This window comes from Jaculus jaculus, chromosome 2 (genome assembly GCF_020740685.1).
Source record: "Jaculus jaculus isolate mJacJac1 chromosome 2, mJacJac1.mat.Y.cur, whole genome shotgun sequence".
NCBI lineage: Eukaryota > Metazoa > Chordata > Mammalia > Rodentia > Dipodidae > Jaculus > Jaculus jaculus.
In genome coordinates, this window is record NC_059103.1 from 33,690,056 (window position 1) to 33,707,677 (window position 17,622).

Genomic DNA, 17,622 nt, shown 5'->3' on the forward strand with positions numbered 1-17,622 from the left:
TGACCTTGAATTCACTGTGTAGTCTCAGGGCGGCCTGGAACTCATGGTGAAGTCATGGTGATCTTACCTCTGCCTCCCAAGTGCTGGGATTACAGGCCTGTGCCACCACACCCGGCCCCTGTTTTTGTTTTCTGAGGCAGGGTTTCATTCTAGCCCAGGCTGACTTGGAACTCATTCTGTATTCCAGTCTGGCCTTGAACTCACAGCAATCCTGCTACCTCAGTCTTCCTAGTGATGGAATTCAAGGCATGTTCACCATACCCAGATCTTTATTTATTTATTTTTTTGGTGGTTGTTTTTGAGGTAGGATCTCATTCTAGCCCAGGCTGATGTGGAACTCACTCCCAGGCTGTCCTAGAACTCATGGTGATCCTCTTGTGTCCCAAATTCTGGAACCAAAGGTGTGTGCCACCATGCCTAGCCTGTTCTTTTTTTTCAAAAGCATTTAAAAAATTATTTATTTATTTATTTGAGAGTGACAGACAGAGAGAGAAAGAGGCAGATAGAGAATGGGCGCACCAGGGCCTCCAGCCACTGCAAACGAACTCCAGATGTGTGCACCCCCTTGTGCATCTGGCTAACGGGGTCCTGGGGAGTCCAGCATGGAACTGGGGTATTTAGGCTTCACAAGTAAGTGCTAACTGCTAAGCCATCTCTCCAGCCCCCATTCTTTTTTTTGTTTGTTTGTTTTGTTTTAGGTCGGGTCCCACTAGCCTAGGCTGACCTGGAATTCACTATGTAGTCTCAGGGTAGCCTCCAACTCAAGGCAATCCTATGACGCCCCCCAACCCTCACTGTGGATTCTAAGATAGTTCTCTACCATTGAGCCTTCAAGCCCCTAGCTCCAAATCTTCCTACCTTTGCCTTCCGAGTGTTGTGATTAAGGCATGTGCCACCATGCCTGGCCTATTCATTTTTAAAATTAATTAATTAATTTGCAAGGGGAGAGAAAGAGAAGAGATACAGGCAGAGAGAGAATGGGCATGCCAGGGTCTGTAGCCACTGCAAATAACTCAGGATGCATGTGCCCCTTACGCATCTGGCTTATGTGGGTCCTGGGGAATCGAACCTGGGTCCTTTGGCTTTACAAGCAAATGCCTTAACTGCTAAGCCACCTCTCCATCGCCCAGCCCATTCATTTTTTGAGGCAGAGTCTCACTATGTGGCTCAGGCTGGCATCACACTTGAGATCCTTGTGCCTCTGCCTCCTTAGTGGTGTGTGCCACCACACTCAGTTGCTCCAGAAACTTTGAAGCAAGAGGTAGACTGAGTTTATCAAAAGCTCTAGACTAGCTCAAGTTAGCTCAGTTCCAGCTAGAGTAAGGTGAGCACTGCATCTGCTTGGATGCTAAAAGGACAACCCTTACTGGGGCCGTGGGATGGAGCTTCAGCCTGCAGTCCGTTCACATGCACTGTCTACAGCAGAATAAAAAGTTACGTGATGGCCAGGCATGGCGGCACACGCCTTTAATCCCAGCAAAGGTAGGAGGATCACCGTGAGTTCAAGGCCATCCTGAGACTACGTAGTGAATTCTAGGTCAGTCTGAGCTAGAAGGAAACCCTGCCTTAAAAACAACAACAAAATTTTAAGACATGTGACAAGGCAGGAAAATATGTTTAAGTGAGAAAGAGAAACAGACATTGGTGACTCAATGTCAAAGAGGACATAAAAACAAAACCGGAGAAAAATGACAAAAATGAGCCAAAGATGGAGAATTTAAAAATATAATTGATAACAGCTGGGTGTGGTAGTACATGCCTTTAATCCCAGTACTCAGGAGACAGAGGTAGGAGAATCACCATGAGTTCAAGGTCACCCTGGGACTACATAGTGAATTCCAGGTCAGCCTGGGCTAGAGTGAGACCCTACCTCGAAAAACCAAAAATAAATAAAACTGGAATCTATGACAAATCTGACAGGACCATGTACTTATTTTATTGTTGTTGTTGCCATTTTTTTTTTTTTCCAGGTAGGAACTCACTCTAGCCAAGGCTGACCTAGAACTCACTCTATAGTCCCAGGCTGGCCTCGAACTCAGCAATCCTACCTTAGCTTCCTGAGTGCTGGGATTAAAGGGGTGTGCCACTGCACCTGGCTGAAGAATGAACATTTTGCAACTGAAAAATATAGTATGTTAAATGAAGAACTCAAAGGATGGGGTCAACCAAAGGCATGGTATAAACCTCAACTGAGAGAGCAGATTATTGCCCAAGTGAAGCCCAGGGAACAAAAAGGGGAAGATAAGCAAAACAGATATTACACAGTTGAAAGGTCTAACATACTTGTGATTGGAGTCCCAGGAGAGAGAGAGGGAAAAAAAGGCAGAAAAAAAGTTTCAAAGAACAATTGAGCATTTCCCAGTACTGATGAGAGAGATCAACCTACCAGTCCAAATCTGTACTTTCAACCACTGTCTCATAGTGTTCCTCACAGCGTGCAGGAATGATTACAGTTATGAATAAATGAGTGAATTAGTGCAAGAACACAGGGTGCCCACCCTCCTCCCATCTGGGTGTTTCCCACTTCCCTTCCTCAGGTCCCCTCAGAAGGTAATAAAGATCATGACACCTCTCCTTTACTTGGGCTGACAATGTCAGCACAACAGTATGTCACGTTTTCACCTATCTCATTGTTCTGACGTACAGGGGAGAAATCTAAGTCCCAGCAATGTTCCTGGCCTGACAAAGGCCCTGTGGTACATGCTCTGCTGATCTTGGTGCTGACTGGGTGTCGCACTCTTCTCCCCTCGTCCCTAGCCCACACCCTGTGTGGTCCAGCCTCTGGGTCGTTTGAGCCCGCCTCTCCCAGCCTCTGACCAGCAAAGTCATGCAGCCGTGGCAGTGTGTCCCGTGCGATGGACAGCAGCGGCAGGTACAGCTCAGCCACCCTGGCCTTCACGGTGGCCTCAGCATAGCGGGGGTCCACGTCATGGCTGCAGAGCAGGCTATGAACAGCGCTGATGGCTTTCTTGTGCAACAGGGACGCCCTGCGGGTGACGGAGTGCACAGCTGGAGCAGACATGGCCCCTGGCCTGTCCTCCCTGCCTCGGATACACAGAGAACCGGTGCTCACCCCTCAGCCTCAGGTTCCAGGGCCAGAGCCAGCTCGGTCAGTAGGAGTCCTGACAGGAAGTGCTGTTGCCGGAACAGACCGCTCAGCTCAAACATGCTGGTCACCTTGGGGTCAGGGGCCTGGCTGGAGAAGGTGGAACTCTGCAAAGGTAGAGTAGGGTGTCGAGGTCCAGGTTCAGAGATGAAAGGTCTCCATCAAAGTCTTCTCAGAAGTGACTGAAGTTACAGTATTAAGAGGCAGAGGTGAAAGACTGGAAGGAAAAGGATAGACCCACAAGTCCCAAGTCTGTGCTTCCAACTACTGGCCACTATTATTTGTGAATGGTGTGCAGGAATGATTACAGTTATGAATAAATGAATTAATGAATGTGTCAGCACAGGGTGCCCACCTTCCTGTCATCAGGGTGCTTCCCACTTCTCAGATCCCCTCAGAAGGCAATACATACCATCATGACACCTCTCACTGCAGGCTGACAGTGGGCATGTGATTAAGGAAAGGTCAGAGGTGAGAAGTTAGCTCATCTGTGAGGTGACAGCGCACAGGGTCAAAACCCAGAACATTGGGCAATAGCTGACGGAATGCAGTCCAAGAATTAGACTGGGGGGGGGGACTAGAGAAATAGCTTAATGGTTAAGGCGTTTGCCTGCAAAGCCAAAGGACCCAGGTTCGATTCCCCAGGACCCATGTAAGCCAGATATAGAAGAGGGCACATGCATCTGGAGTTTGTTTGCAGTGCTGGAGGCCCTGGTGTGCCCATTCTCTCTCTCTTCCTCAAGTAAACAAATAAATATAAATAAAAGTAAGAAAAGAGTTAGACTTGGGTTGGAAGAAGAGATACTGCTGAGAAGAATGGGTCACTGCCAAAGGTTCAGGTGAGAACGCAGAGGTGAAGGGGCAGTCTGCTCAGGCCTGACCCACCAGGAAACGCACAGAAATGAGGGACACATAAAAGATGGGCTAGTGTGAAGCGGAGGAGGGGGAGTGGAAGCCACCTACCTGGGAAGTGGTAGAGGAGACGGACGGGGATGGGGAGGCTGGGGGTGACAAGGGACAGCAGGGGAGGTTGAGGGTCACATAGTGCTCATGGCTGCACAGGATGCGGGTGAAATCCATGCGCAGGGTCAGCAGGGCAGCTGGGTTGGGGGCCGACTGCAGCCGAGTGGCCACCTGCAGAGAAAAGGTAAAGTTGCCAATATCAACCTTGCACAGAGCTCAAGGCCCCATCACATTACCCTCAACATTCACACCCCCCTTGTCGTCCACCAGGCCCACCCAGCACTGGCCATGCCCATCCCTACCTGCTTGTAGTGAGCTCGCACCAGGCTGAAAACAAATCCCCGATCTGCTAGGGACAGGAGGTCGCTGAGGAAGAAAGCCAGGCTGGCGTTGAGGCGCTCAGCCAGTTCTGCATCCTGGGGGTACAGGGGCCTGTCAATCCACATCCACACAGCTCCCTCTCCCCAGACTCATCAAGTTCCCCTCTGCAAGCTTCATGACTGTCCAATGCCCTGGCTCTTGTCACTGTCATCTACAGGGTCTGAAGACCTCAGGTCATTCTGACTGACCTCTATCTTCCCTACCTTCTTCAAGTTCCATTCACAATACCTTCACCTTTCTTCTCTACCTGAAGTAGAGACTAGCTCACCACCCCGATCCCATCTCCCTTGGTCAAGAATTCACAATTGGAAGCCAGGCATGATTGCGCATGCCTTTAATCCCAGTACTTGGGAGGCAGAGGTAGGATGATCACTGTGAGTTCGAGACCACCCTGAGACTACATAGTGAATTCCAGGTTAGCCTGGGCTAGGGCGAGATCCTGCCTCAAAAAATAATAACAACAAACAAACAAATAATTGTAGAGTTGGGCCCACATTATATTTCCCAGTATCCGCTGCAGCTGGGTAAAGCCATGTGACTCAATCCTGGCCAATAAGATAAGGGAAAACACTTAAAGGGGACAGGACAGGTTTTCACCTTCCCATTCCTTGCAACCCATATGGTGCTCGCCATGGTGGTCAACAAGGGGCAGGTTCAAACTTGAGAAGCCCCCACAGCCCACTTTGGCTCAGAAATAAGCTTTGGTTCTGTTTAAAACACTTGAGGAATAGCGAGATGGCTTGGCAGTTAAGGTGCTTGCCTGTGAGGCCTAAGGACCCAGGTTCTATTGCCTAGTACCCACATAAGACAGATGTACAATGGGGTGCATGCATCTGGAGTTCATCTGCACTGCTAGAGGACCTGGTGTGCCCATTCTCTCTATTTGCCTCTCTCAAATAAATACAATATTTAAAACATTTGTTGCATTCATGCAAATTTATCTCTACCCTAGTGGATGCATCCTCAATAATCATTTAATAAACACTTAAGCTGTAAATGAGGCAGTAACAGCCCTAGCATAAAAGTTCTAGGTAATACTATGTGCTTCAAAAACAACAAAATGGCACAGGCCAGATGCACAAGGTAGTACCTACGCCTGTAGTTCCTTTGTAGTGGCTGAAGTCCCTGGCATACCCATGCTATCTGTCTGTCCCATCCCCTCCTCCAAATAAAATAAAATAAAATTTAAAAAAAGATTAAAAGCAACAGAAGGGGAGGGTGCCGCTCGGTTGCTTGTCAGAGTGTACCTGGCCCAGAGCCCTAGTGCCCGTCCTCAGCACCATGTGAACTCAGTGTAACACCAGACCTCACCGTGCCCGACACCACCTACACATGACCATCGTAAGAGGAGGAAAAGACCACGACATCAAAATAAAAGAGACTGACTGAGGGGGGAGGGGATACGATGGAGAATGGAGTTTCAAAGGGGAAAGTAGGGAGAGAGAGGGCATTACAATGGGATAATGTTAATTTTTTTTTTAATTTTTTTTTGTTCATTTTTATTTATTTATTTGAGAGTGACAGAGAGAGAAAGAGGCAGAGAGAGAGAGAGATAGAGAGAATGGGCGCGCCAGGGCTGCCAGCCACTGCAAACGAACTCCAGACGCGTGCGCCCCCTGTGCATCTGGCTAACGTGGGACCTGGGGAACCGAGCCTTGAACCGGGGTCCTTGGGCTTCACAGGCAAGTGCTTAACCACTCAACCATCTCTCCAGCCCTGTTAATTTTTTTTTAAAAAAAGAGGGTTAGGGTTGGGACTGAAAATCCAAGCGAGATGAATAGATTTCATTTCCCACCCCAAAGGGGCACTAGGTTCAATTGATTATTCCCTTTAGCCCTCTAATCCTCCCACACCTCATATAGATGAGCAAGATGTCAAGGAGGTGTGGGCATAGGATCAAATGCAAGCCAGTATCTTTATGACTGCTTGAACAGTGACTGGTAGTTCCAATGATACCTGTTATATTATTGACTTTCCTTGTTGCTGTGACAACTCTCTCCCTGTCAAGAAGCAATCAGGACTGGAGAGATGGCTAGCCATTACGGTACTTGTCTTCAAAGCCAAAGGACCCAGATTTGATTTCCCAGGACCCAAGTAAAACCAAATGCACAAGGTGGCATATGTGTTCACTTGCAGTGGCTAGAGGCCCTGGCGCAACCATTCTCTCTCTCTCTCTCCATCTTTATCTTTCTTAAATAAATATTTTTTTAAAAAGAAAAAAATAAATAAATATAATACCAGCACTCAGAAGGTCAGAAGTTCAAGATCATCCTCAGCTTCATAGCTAGTTCAAAGGCACTAGAACAAGTTCAGTGCACTCCATTAATCACAGCATGATCTCCATGAGTTTGAGGCTATCCTGAGACTACATAGTGAATTCCAGGTCGGCCTGGGCTAGAGTGAGACCCTACCTCAAAAAATAAAACAAAGCAAAACAATAATATATAATAAATAAATAATAAAAGAGGGGTTGGGGGATGATTCAGTGTTTACTTGCAAAGCCTGACAGTCCATTCAGTTCCCCAACCACCCATGTAAAACTGGATGCAAGATATCATATACATCTACGTTCCCAATATGCCTGTTGCCTAGTAGGCAGAGCCCGGAAAATGCAGAGTGAATCGGCTAGCCTCTCTGCAGTGTGGCAGTGTGTACACAGCAACAAGAGACCCTGCCTCAAAGAAGGTTCAAACACCCTGACATCCTCTGACCTCCACGTGTGCATTGTGACATGCAGTCACAAAAATACAAATCAATACTTCGATAAAAATCCAAGCAGAGGGCTGGAGAGATGGCTTAGCGGTTAAGCGCTTGCCTGTGAAGCCTAAGGACCCCAGTTCAAGGCTCGGTTCCCCAGGTCCCACGTTAGCCAGATGCACAAGGGGGCGCACGCATCTGGAGTTCGTTTGCAGAGGCTGGAAGCCCTGGCACGCCCATTCTCTCTCTCTCCCTCTATCTGTCTTTCTCTCTGTGTCTGTTGCTCTCAAATAAATAAAGTAAAAAAATTAAAAAAAAAAATTAAAAAAAAATCCAAGAAGATCCATTCTTTACCCCTTGTGGACTCAAGAACCTGGGGTGGGCTGGAGAGGTGGCTCAGCAGTTAAGACACTTGCCTGCAGAGCCTAACGACCTGGATTCAACTCCCCATTACCTAGGTAAATCCAGGTTCACTAAGTGGCACATGCGTCTGGAGTTCATGGCTAGAGGCCCTGGCATGTCCATTCTCTCTCTTTCTCTCTCTCCTTGCAAATAACTAAATAATTTTTTAAAAAAGAAAAATCCAGGGGTATTTTGTACTTTGTTTCTTTGGTGCTACAGGGAACTCAGGGCCACTTAAGCTAGCTTAGGAGGCCATAAAGCCAAAAGCCAGCAGAGAAAATGACAGGAGAACAAGGCCTTGGGGATATACCAATCTTATCTCCGGTCTTTGCATTGACTCTACTCAAAATGGTTTTCCTTTTAGTTCCTTTTCAGCATTTGGGAATCTCTTGAAATATCCTGTTCTAGTGTCTTTTTAAATTTGTTTTTGGAGGTTGGTAGGGTCTCACTGTGGGCCAGGCTGACCTGGAATTCACTATGCAGTCTCGGGGTAGCACAGCACTCAGCAATCCTCTTCCTCCGCCTCCTGAGTGCTGGGATTAAAGGTGTGCGCTAACCTGCCCAGCACAGAAAGAGTGGGTGCGTCAGGGCCTCTGGCTGCTGCAAACGAACTCCAGATGCACGTGCCACCTTGTGCATTTGACTTATATGGGTACTTGAACCTGGGTCACTAGGTTTTGTAGGCAAGCGCTTTAACAGCTAAGCCATCTTTCCAGCACAGAATGGCCTGAAACTCAGATCTTCCTGCCTCAGCCTCCCAAATGCTGGGTTGACAAACTTGTGCCACTATGCCTAGCTGGGTCAGTCTTGAGCACAGAGCCTGATACTGTTGGTGCTTATCACATGTTGAGTGAATGAATGAAAGGACAGTGTCTCATCACCAGTGTCTCACTGAGGGCTCTATTCTTCCCTACACCTCGCTCTGGGGTTGGTTTCCTCCCAGTCTGGGAAGCTGAACTTCCCTGGGAATATCAGTCCTTGGAAAGCTCCAGAGAAACAAAGGTGGAGCCCTGCCAGACCAGCACAGAGGTCAGTGGACTATGCAAGGGCTGCCTTGGCCAGTATAGCACTTTTAAGAACTAGAAAGTTCCCAGACAACTCCTGAAGGGCCACTTCCCTTTAAAAATCAGGAGACACATTCCTGTAGAGCTTGAGTTTGGCAGGAGCTGAACAATGGAGGCTCTGACTTCCCATCAAATCTGGTGGCTTAGACTCAAATCTTAATTCTACTCCTTCCTTCCCAGTGCTTCCCAGGCACCAGATCAAGCTTCTCAGTAATTCTCCACCTCAGTTTCCTCATCAATAAAATGGAGGTAGCCATGCTACTTCACGTGTGACTCGGAAGATTTAATAATACAATCCATCTACAGTGCACAGTAAGGCTGGGCATGGTGATGCACACCTTTTAAAAGAACGTTATATATTTATTTGAGAGAGAGAGAGAAAAGGCAGATAGAGATAAAGAGAGAGAATGGGGGCTGGAGAGATGGCTTAGTGGTTAAGCGCTTGCCTATGAAGCCTAAGGACCCTGGTTCAAGGCTCAATTCCCCAGGACCCACGTTAGCCAGATGCACAAGAGGGCGCACGCATCTGGAGTTCGTTTGCAGTGGCTGGAAGCCCTGGAGCGCCCATTCTCTGTCTGTCTCTATCTGCCTCTTTCTCTGTCTGTCACTCTTAAATAAATAAATAAACAAAAAAAATTAAAAAAAAAAAAGAGAGAGAGAATGGGCATGCCAGGGCCTCTAGCCACTGCAAACAAATTCCATATGCATGTGCCACCATGTGCATATAGCTTACACAGGTATTAGGGATTTAACCTGGGTCCTTAGCTTTCATAGGCAAGCACCTTAATCTCTAAGCCATCTCTCCAGACGCCCCCTTTATTTTTTCAAGGTAGGGTCTCACTCTACCTCAGACTGACCTGGAATTCACTATGTAGTCTCAGGGTGGCGATCCTCCTACCTCTGCCTCCCACACCCAGCCTCAGCCCATCTTTCTCAATATATATATATATATATATATATATATATATATATATATATATATATTTTTTTTTTTTTTATGATAGAGAGAGATTGAATTGACATGACAGGGCCTCCAGCCATTGCGACAGAACTTCAGATGCGTGTGCCACTTTGTGTGCATGTGTGACCTTGTGTGTTTGTGTCACTTTGTGCGTCTAGCTTACGTGGGACCTAGAGAGCTGAACATGGGTTCTTAGGCTTTGCAGGCAAGTGCCTTAACTGCTAAGCCATTTTTCCAGCCCATTTAAAAACATATTTTTTATTTGAGAGAGAGAGAGAAAGAGGCAGATATATAAAGAGAGAGAATGCATGCCTTTAATCCTATTACTCAGGAGGACTGTTGTGAGTTTGAGGCCATTCTGAGTAGGAAATAAAAGGAAGTACACAGTAAGTGTTCAATAATGCTTTCACAAGACTACTGTCATTACTGTGGCTTGTCTGATGCCCATGGGGATTGGAACTGGCAATCCTGGGCCTGCATAATCATCGGGACCTCAGGAGCAGCATCCATTCATTGCGTACTTACTGTATACTGGGTCAATGGATGTGCCCTGTAACCTGTCCTTAGCACCTCCCTCGGTCCACTCTAACCATACTCACTTCACTGCCCAGGCACCAACCTGCCTCAGGACCCTGGCATTCACTATTCCTCCTGCCTGCAATTCTCTTCTTTCCTCAGACATTCCCCAAGCATTGCTCCTTGTCTCATCCTTCAGGTCTCCATCTAAAACTACTCTACACGGGCAAGAATTTGAAGGCTTTATTTATTGCTATGGTTGTATCTACACTTAGAACAGGGCACTGTATATCACAGATGTTCAAGAAAAAGATGGTGAATGAACACAGCCACCCAGCAAACCAATCTAACAAAGAGACACCGAGCGGCTTTGTCACTTAGATCTGGCCAGTTCCATAACCTCCTTCAGGCCACCTCCTTCGCTGAGGTCCCAAATCTCTCACCTTGTGGACACGGGTGATGACTTCCAGGCCCACAGAGCCCACCAGAGCTACGATATCGTCCAGGAAGCGCCCAGGGAAGCGCAGCTTGCGGGGAGTGTCCATGCGCTGGCCCAGGAGAAGGTGCAAGGCCATGCTTTTTACCTGGGGGGGGGGGGGGGAAGACAAATGACAAGGGTGGTGCTTCAGGGATGGAGGTGGGAGGGAGGTTTGAGAACCATGGGTGGGACTTGAGGGAGCTGTGCTAAGAACCAGGGGATTTGGCAGGGAGGAAGGAGGACTTACTATCCTGAGCCTAATATGCAGCAAAGGGGGTGAGGCTCGAAGGAAGAGCCTGATGCATGACTGGGGTTTGAGGGGTGAGGATTTAGCAATAAGGAAGGACATATGGGTCCTGAGCTGAAGGGGAGGAACTTGGGACGAGTGGCTGCAAAGACAGAGGGCACAAGGCACTGAGCTTAGTGGTGGCAGCTGAAGAACAAGGCTTTAACTGCACCTATGAGGACCTAAGGGGTCTTTCTTGAGCCCAGGCAGGACAGAGCCTCAGGGGCTGTGGGTAAGGGGGGCTCGAAGGGGTCGGACTTTAGCAACAGGAAGGTTGGGTGTAAGAGGTCCTGACCCCAGTAGCGGAGCCAGAGGGTTGTGAGCAGGCCTTGTGGAAGCCAGGGGAGGAGCTTGAGCAGTAGGCGAGACCAGGGTGGAGCCTGAGGCAGTTTGAGGAGACTAGGTTATTTCTTGCACTCATCAAGAGGGCTGGGAATGTGGCCAGCAAGCGCTGCAGAAGGGGAGGGAAGACACCTCTCTCTCTCTCTCTCTCTTTTTTTTTTTCTCTTTTCAAGGTAGGGTCTCGCTGTAGCCCAGGCTGACCTGGAATGTATTCATCATGTAGTCTCAGGCTGGCCCAGAACTCAGCAATCCTCCTACCTCTGCCTCCTCAGTGCTGGGCTTGCACCACCATGCCCAGCTTAGTTTTTGTTGTTGGTGTCTGTCTGTTTGTTTTTTGGGTCAGGGTCTCTCACCCTAGCTCAGGCTGGCCTCAATCTCACAGTGATCCTCCTGCCCCGCCCTCCTGCGCTCTGCGTGGCCATGGGCTTCCTTGGGGTCTCACCATGAGCTTGAAGAAGAACCAGGCGTGCTGTAGGACTGCCTCGCGCACGGTGCTGCCGCTCACCACCCACTGCAGAGCCAGCTCTTCGTGAAGCAGCTACGGGCACGGGCACGGCCGGCAGTCATGGAGGGGAAGAAGGCACCCCCCCCACCCTGGGGAAAGCCTGTCAGCAGGGATGCAGCCTGAGGACTAAGGACCATAGCAACAGGAGGCATGCGGGAGCCCAGAGGAGTCCCTGTGATGTGCCCACACCCCAGACTCCAGTCCCTGCTAAGCTCTGGCTATGGGGAGAAGTTTGAACCCCTTTGTTAGGGGTCAGGGTACACATCAAGTCACCCACCCTGTCCCCTGACTACCTTCTGTACAGTGGGTCTCTGCTGGGGGGGCAGCAGGGCAGAGGAGGAGGTCTCGAGGTAGGAGGAGGCTCGGCCACAGTTGCTGTCCATGGCCTAGGATGGGATGGGTGGAAAGCGTGGGATGGTGGGAGAGTTAGTGATGGCAGCAGGGCAGGGCGAGGGCGGGAGGCAGATGAGCAGGCATGAATGCAGGAAGGACCTGGATGACCACGGCACAGAAGACGTGAGCACAAGGATGCGTGCTGTGCTATGAATGCGTCTCTGAAAGCTCATTCACATGTGGAAACTTTTTCTGAGACAGGCTCTCATTATCTTAGGTTACCCTCCAACTCTATGTAGCTGAGACTGGCCTTGAACTTCTGATCCTGCCTTTACCTTCCAAGTGCTGGGGATGACAGAAGTGCCTCACTATGGCCCACTTGTGTTGAAAACTTAATCCCCCAAAGTCACACTGATAGCATTTGGAGGTGGGGCCTTTGTGAGTGATTGGGACTAGGTGAGGTCTTGAGGGTGGGGCCCTATGATGGCATTAGTGGCTTTATAAAAGGCAGAGAAAGCTGAGTACAGAGGCACACAACTGGGAGCCAAGGCAGGGGGATGTATGTCAGTTTCAGGGCAAAGGTGACCTGACAATAAGGTAAGGAAGGGTAAAGGGAAGAAGAGAAAGAGGGAGAGAGGAAGGGAGGGCAGGAAAGGAAGGCAGGCAAGCAAAGGAAAGAGATGGGAAGAGAAGGAAAGAAAACAATGGGAAAGAGGGGAGGGAAAGAAAGGGAAGGAGAATAAAGGAAGAAGAAAAGGAATAGAAGGAAAGTGTAAAAGGAAAGAAAGAAGGGAAGAGGGCTGGAGAGATAGCTTAGTGGTTAAGGTGTTTGCCTGCAAAACCAAAGGATCCCAGTTCGATTCTCCAGGACCCACGTGAGCCAGATGCACAAGGGGGCGTGTGTGTCTGGAGTTGATTTGCGGTGGCTGGATGCCCTGGTGTGCCCATTCTCCCCCGTCTCTCAAATAAATAAAATTTTTTTTTAAAAAGAAGGGAAGAAAAGGGGGAGAGGGAGAAAAGAGAAAGGAAGAGGGACCTCAGCGAGCTTGCTTCCTGTCACAAGACTCCCTACCCCCAGTACTGGTGCTGCACAAAGGTCTCTGACATGTCAGTACCACACTCTGGAGCGCTCAGCCTTAAACACCAATAATCAAACTAACTTTTTTTTTTTTTTTTTTTTTGAGGTAGGGTCTCACTCTAGCCCCTGGAACTCAACGCAATCCTCCCACCTCTGCCTCCCGAGTGCTGGGATTAAAGATGTGCATCACCATGTCCAGCTCAAACTTCTTTATTAATGACCTGGTCTCTGGTATTTTGCTTATTTTTGGTGTCCTTTTAAAGCAGGGTTTCATTTTAGCCCAGGCTGACCTGGAAATCATTCTTAGTCCAGGCTGGCCTTGAACTCATGATGATCTTCCCACCTCAGCCTCCTGAGTGCTGGAGCTAAAAGTGTGCACTACCACACCAAGTTCAATTATTTTATTGTACCTGCAGAAAATGGGCAATTCATTTGGGCCACGTTGGCAGTGAGGGCTGATGAAGAAGACACATGATCCATGTGGATGGGGTAAGACCACTTGACATAGTCAGGGTGGTGTGGCAGGATGCAGAGCAGCGGGGGTCAACATGAGCAGAGGGAGTGGCAGCCGCAACCTGATAGGGTACTTAAAAAATTAACGAGCAAGGTGGGCATGATGACACACATTTGTTATCCCAGCACTAGAAGGAGTGGGGGAGGCAGGATGATGAATCCCAGGCCAGCCTAGGCTATATAGCAAGACCCTATCTCAAAAATACAAGGCTGTTTGGTTTCCCACCAGGAATAGATGGTAAGACCCTACTGCTGAAGACTTCACATACTTGGGCTGCAAGGTCACTGAGAAATCCTGCTGGAACTGAGTTGAAAACCTCTTCCATGTATATCAGATGACAGAAAGCTGGAAAAAGCAACACTGCATGCAGTTAAATGGGAGAGAGAGAAATCACCAGTGAAGATACCCAACAGTGGACACTGCAAGCCTTATATTTGGCCAGCCAGGCCAAATGAGCTAATGGGTAGAATAGTGGCATGTCTGTTATGGGGGAAACCAACCACCCTCTAATTTGACTGGAGGCCCACTCCATGGGAGGGAATACATCCCTGACATTGAAAACCTACAACAGGGGTAGTCATGAGCCCTAGGTGTGTAACGTCTGCTGCTGCTTGGCTAAATGTATATACTATGCTCATCAAACTGCCCAGTAAGCACTTCTTTTAATGTTCATACCCATATATTAATTCTACTCTCACTTTTGGTTAGAGAAGCTTCACTTTTCAGATGGCAGTGACCTTGGGATGACTCAGAAGCACCATGGTGCTGAGAAGAAGTGACAGAGAAGTGCTCATCAATGAAATATCTCTATCACACCTTCCAAGGCTCAGGGTCCATTGCAGAAGAGGTGGCAGAAGGAATATAAGAGCCAAAGGAAGGATAGGACTCCTTACAACCTGCTCCTCCAGACACAAAATGGCCTGGGTATCCATGACCTCACAGTGCCTGACACTATCTACACAAGACTATCATAATAGGAGGAAAAGATCATGACATCAAAATAAAAGAGAAACTGATTGAGAGGGGGAGGAAATATGATGGAGAGTGGAATATCAAAGGGGAAAGTGGGTGGGGGGAGAAGGAGGGAATTACCATGGCTATTGTTTACAATTATGGAAGTTGTCAATAAAAAAATAAATTAATTAAAGAATGGAGTTGCAAAGGGGTAAGTGGGTGGAAAGGAATTACCATGGGTATTATCTGTAACTACGGAAAATGTCAATAATTTTTTTTAAAAAAGAGAGACTGATTGAGAAGGGGAGGGGATATGATGCAGACTCGAGTTTCAAAGGGGAAAGTTGGGGGGGGTGGGAATTACCATGGGATATTGTTTACTATCATGGAAGTTTTTAATAAAAAAATTTTTAAAAATACAATGGCTGGGGCTGGGGAGATGGCTTAATGGTTAAAGGTGCTTGCTTGCAAAGCCTGCCAGACCAGGGTTCAATTACCCAGTACCCATGTAAAGCCAGATACACAAAGTGGCACATATATCTGGAGTTTGTTTGCAGTGATCCTTGTGTGCCCATTATCCCTCCCCACTCTCTCAAATGCTAAAAAATATATATACATAAGGGCCAAGGATATGAGGGTATGGGCTCATAGAACAGTAGAGCTCCTGCCTAGAATCCACAGTGAGGGCTGGGGTCCTGGCTCAGGGGTAGAGCTCCTGTCTAGAACCCACAGCGAGGGCTGGGGTCCTGGCTCAGGGGTAGAGCTCCTGCTCAGAATCCACAGTGAGGGCTGGGGGTGTGGCTCAGGGGTAGAGCTCCTGCCTAGAATCCACAGTGAGGGCTGGGGGAGTGGCTCAGCATGTACAAGGCCCTGGGTTCCATCCACAGCATCAGAAAGATGAAGGAAAGAAACAGGGCAGACTAGGAGATGGCTCAGTGGGTAAAATGCTTGCCATGCAAACGGGAGGATCTGAGTTCGGACTCCCAGTACTCATGTAAAACGTCAGGCACGGCAGTATATCCCTGGAGAGGCAGGGACAGGACGATCTTTAAGGCTAAGTAACTAGCTTGTCTAGCCAAATTTGTGAACTCTAGGTTCAGCAAGAGAACCTGTCTCAAAAGGTAAGGCAGAGGGGCTGCAGAGATTGCTTAGTGGTTAAGGCTCTTGCCTAAGGACCAAGGTTTGATTCTCCAGATCCCACGTAAGCCAGATGCACATGGTGGTGCATGCACCTGGAGTTCGTTTACAGTGGCTAGAGGCCCTGGAGCACCCATTCTCATTCATTCACTCTCTCGCTGTGTCTCTAATAAATAAATAAAAATAAAAGAAAATAAAATATATGTATAAAAGTAAGGTAGAGAGTGAGAGGAAGACACTGTTGAACTCTGGCCCTCACGTGCACCCACATGCATGCAAACACACAAAGCAAAAATGGGTGTGGGCCGTCTCAGGAGATATAATGGAATGAGGTTCACGATGAAGGAACCATGGAAAGGTGAGCATAGATGGGACATGGCAATGAGGCAATGAAATCATTGCAGATAGAGAAGCTGGCGTGGCAGAGGAGTTAAGTGAAATGTGGATGAGGGCATGAAATGAAATAGGAGGAGTGGACTGCAAGGTAGAGAGAGTGAGGTTGGAGGAGGGAAGGTATTGACAGACGAGGACAAGGAAGATCTCACAGAGAGGAGACAGTGAACAGAGCCCTGGGTCCCAGGCCTGGCCTCACTCCAGCCTTGCCTGGCAATTCACTGACTTCAGTGTCCACATCGTGAAAGGGTGTGGGGAGTGGGGCTCAGGCTGGCCAGGAAAGAAGGCCCATGATAGAGCTGGCATAGCTCTTGGCACCTGGGTGGCCCCCAGCCTCCATGGTCCCAGCTTGCTTAAGAGGGTCCATGTACTATGAAGACCAACCTCTAGGCCACTCTACCACTACCTCCTCCCTCCTCTCAGCCGTCCAAGACCAGCCGACTCCTCAGAAAACTGATAAGGACTCTGTTAAAAAGGTGCAAGGTTGAGGCTGGGCATGTAGCTCAGCAGTAGTGTCTGCCTAGAATGCATGAAGTCCTGGGTTCCATCCCACCACTGCATAAACCAAACATAGGGGTGCACATTGTAATCCCAGCACTGGGGCAGGTAGACCTTGAATTTCAGATCCCCCTGCCTCTGCTTCCTCAGTGCTGGGGTTATAGGTGTGCAGCACAATGCCCGACTTAAGATGATTTTATTACATCTGAAAACTTGGAATGATCCTTTCATTCCACAAACAGGACCTAGAGCCTTGGAGAGACAGACAATTGCTGGGTCAGGAGACAAGGCCAGAGCCAAAGAGACTTGAGCCCAGACCTGTCTGCAGCAAAGCCCCTGATACTCAGGAAAGGGCAAAGTGAGGGATCCCTCTGATGGGGGATTCTAGAGGCCCAGTGCTGTGCCTTTGACATCTACCAGGTTGTTTATGCCAACGGGGCTGTCTGAAAGTCCCCAGAACAGGGCTGGGCAGAGAAGGACTAAAAGGAGGGGAACAGCCATGCAGGGTAGTGAAGTAATAGGTGGTTGGATTTGCATATAATTTGCATTCCATTCTCATGTTTTCTGTCTCTGCTGAGGCTGTGCTCTATATTTCCTTTTTTATTTTAACTTTGCTTTCTGACAGTGTTGTGGATGGAACCCAAGGCCTTTGTGGAGCCATGCATCTAGCCCAGACAGTGGCCTATGTGGTGGTAGTGGCCAGGCTGCTGAGGAAGACCACGGATACCACTATTAGAACCCACAGCCCCAGACAAAGGCAGACTGACTGGAGCCTTGGCATTGTTCCCACAGCCCCCTGAGTTAGGTCACCACAGCCAGGAAGGTGGGAGGGGCTCATGCTGAGGGAGTGTCACACACGTGCGGGGGCAGGGAGGGAGGGCACCTGTCTGGGGTCAGCCCCACAGTAAGGGAGTGCCCGTCTCAGCACAGCCTTGCTGCCTCCCGGAGCGTAAGCAGAATTCACCCAGGAGTGTGAGCGATCGATGCCCTGGAGATACACAGAGAGGCAGTAAC

The 17,622-nt window shown here is 48.7% G+C and overlaps 1 protein-coding gene across 3 annotated transcripts in view; it reads right to left on the bottom strand.

Annotated features, from left to right (window-relative positions):
• Window positions 1-17,622, bottom strand: part of Dock6 (dedicator of cytokinesis 6) — a 77,370-nt gene that overhangs the window by 23,410 nt on the left and 36,338 nt on the right. The window contains exons 23-30 of one of the 3 annotated variants that reach the window (XM_004667471.3): window positions 17,492-17,596; window positions 11,995-12,087; window positions 11,639-11,734; window positions 10,534-10,674; window positions 4,372-4,485; window positions 4,070-4,240; window positions 3,074-3,213; window positions 2,818-2,987 (exon numbers count right to left, since the gene is read on the bottom strand). In XM_004667471.3, coding sequence (XP_004667528.2) covers window positions 2,818-2,987; window positions 3,074-3,213; window positions 4,070-4,240; window positions 4,372-4,485; window positions 10,534-10,674; window positions 11,639-11,734; window positions 11,995-12,087; window positions 17,492-17,596 — 1,030 coding nt within the window. The remainder of the gene's footprint in view (window positions 1-2,817; window positions 2,988-3,073; window positions 3,214-4,069; window positions 4,241-4,371; window positions 4,486-10,533; window positions 10,675-11,638; window positions 11,735-11,994; window positions 12,088-17,491; window positions 17,597-17,622) is intronic. The other 2 variants (XM_045142692.1, XM_004667472.3) reach the window with 2 other exon arrangements.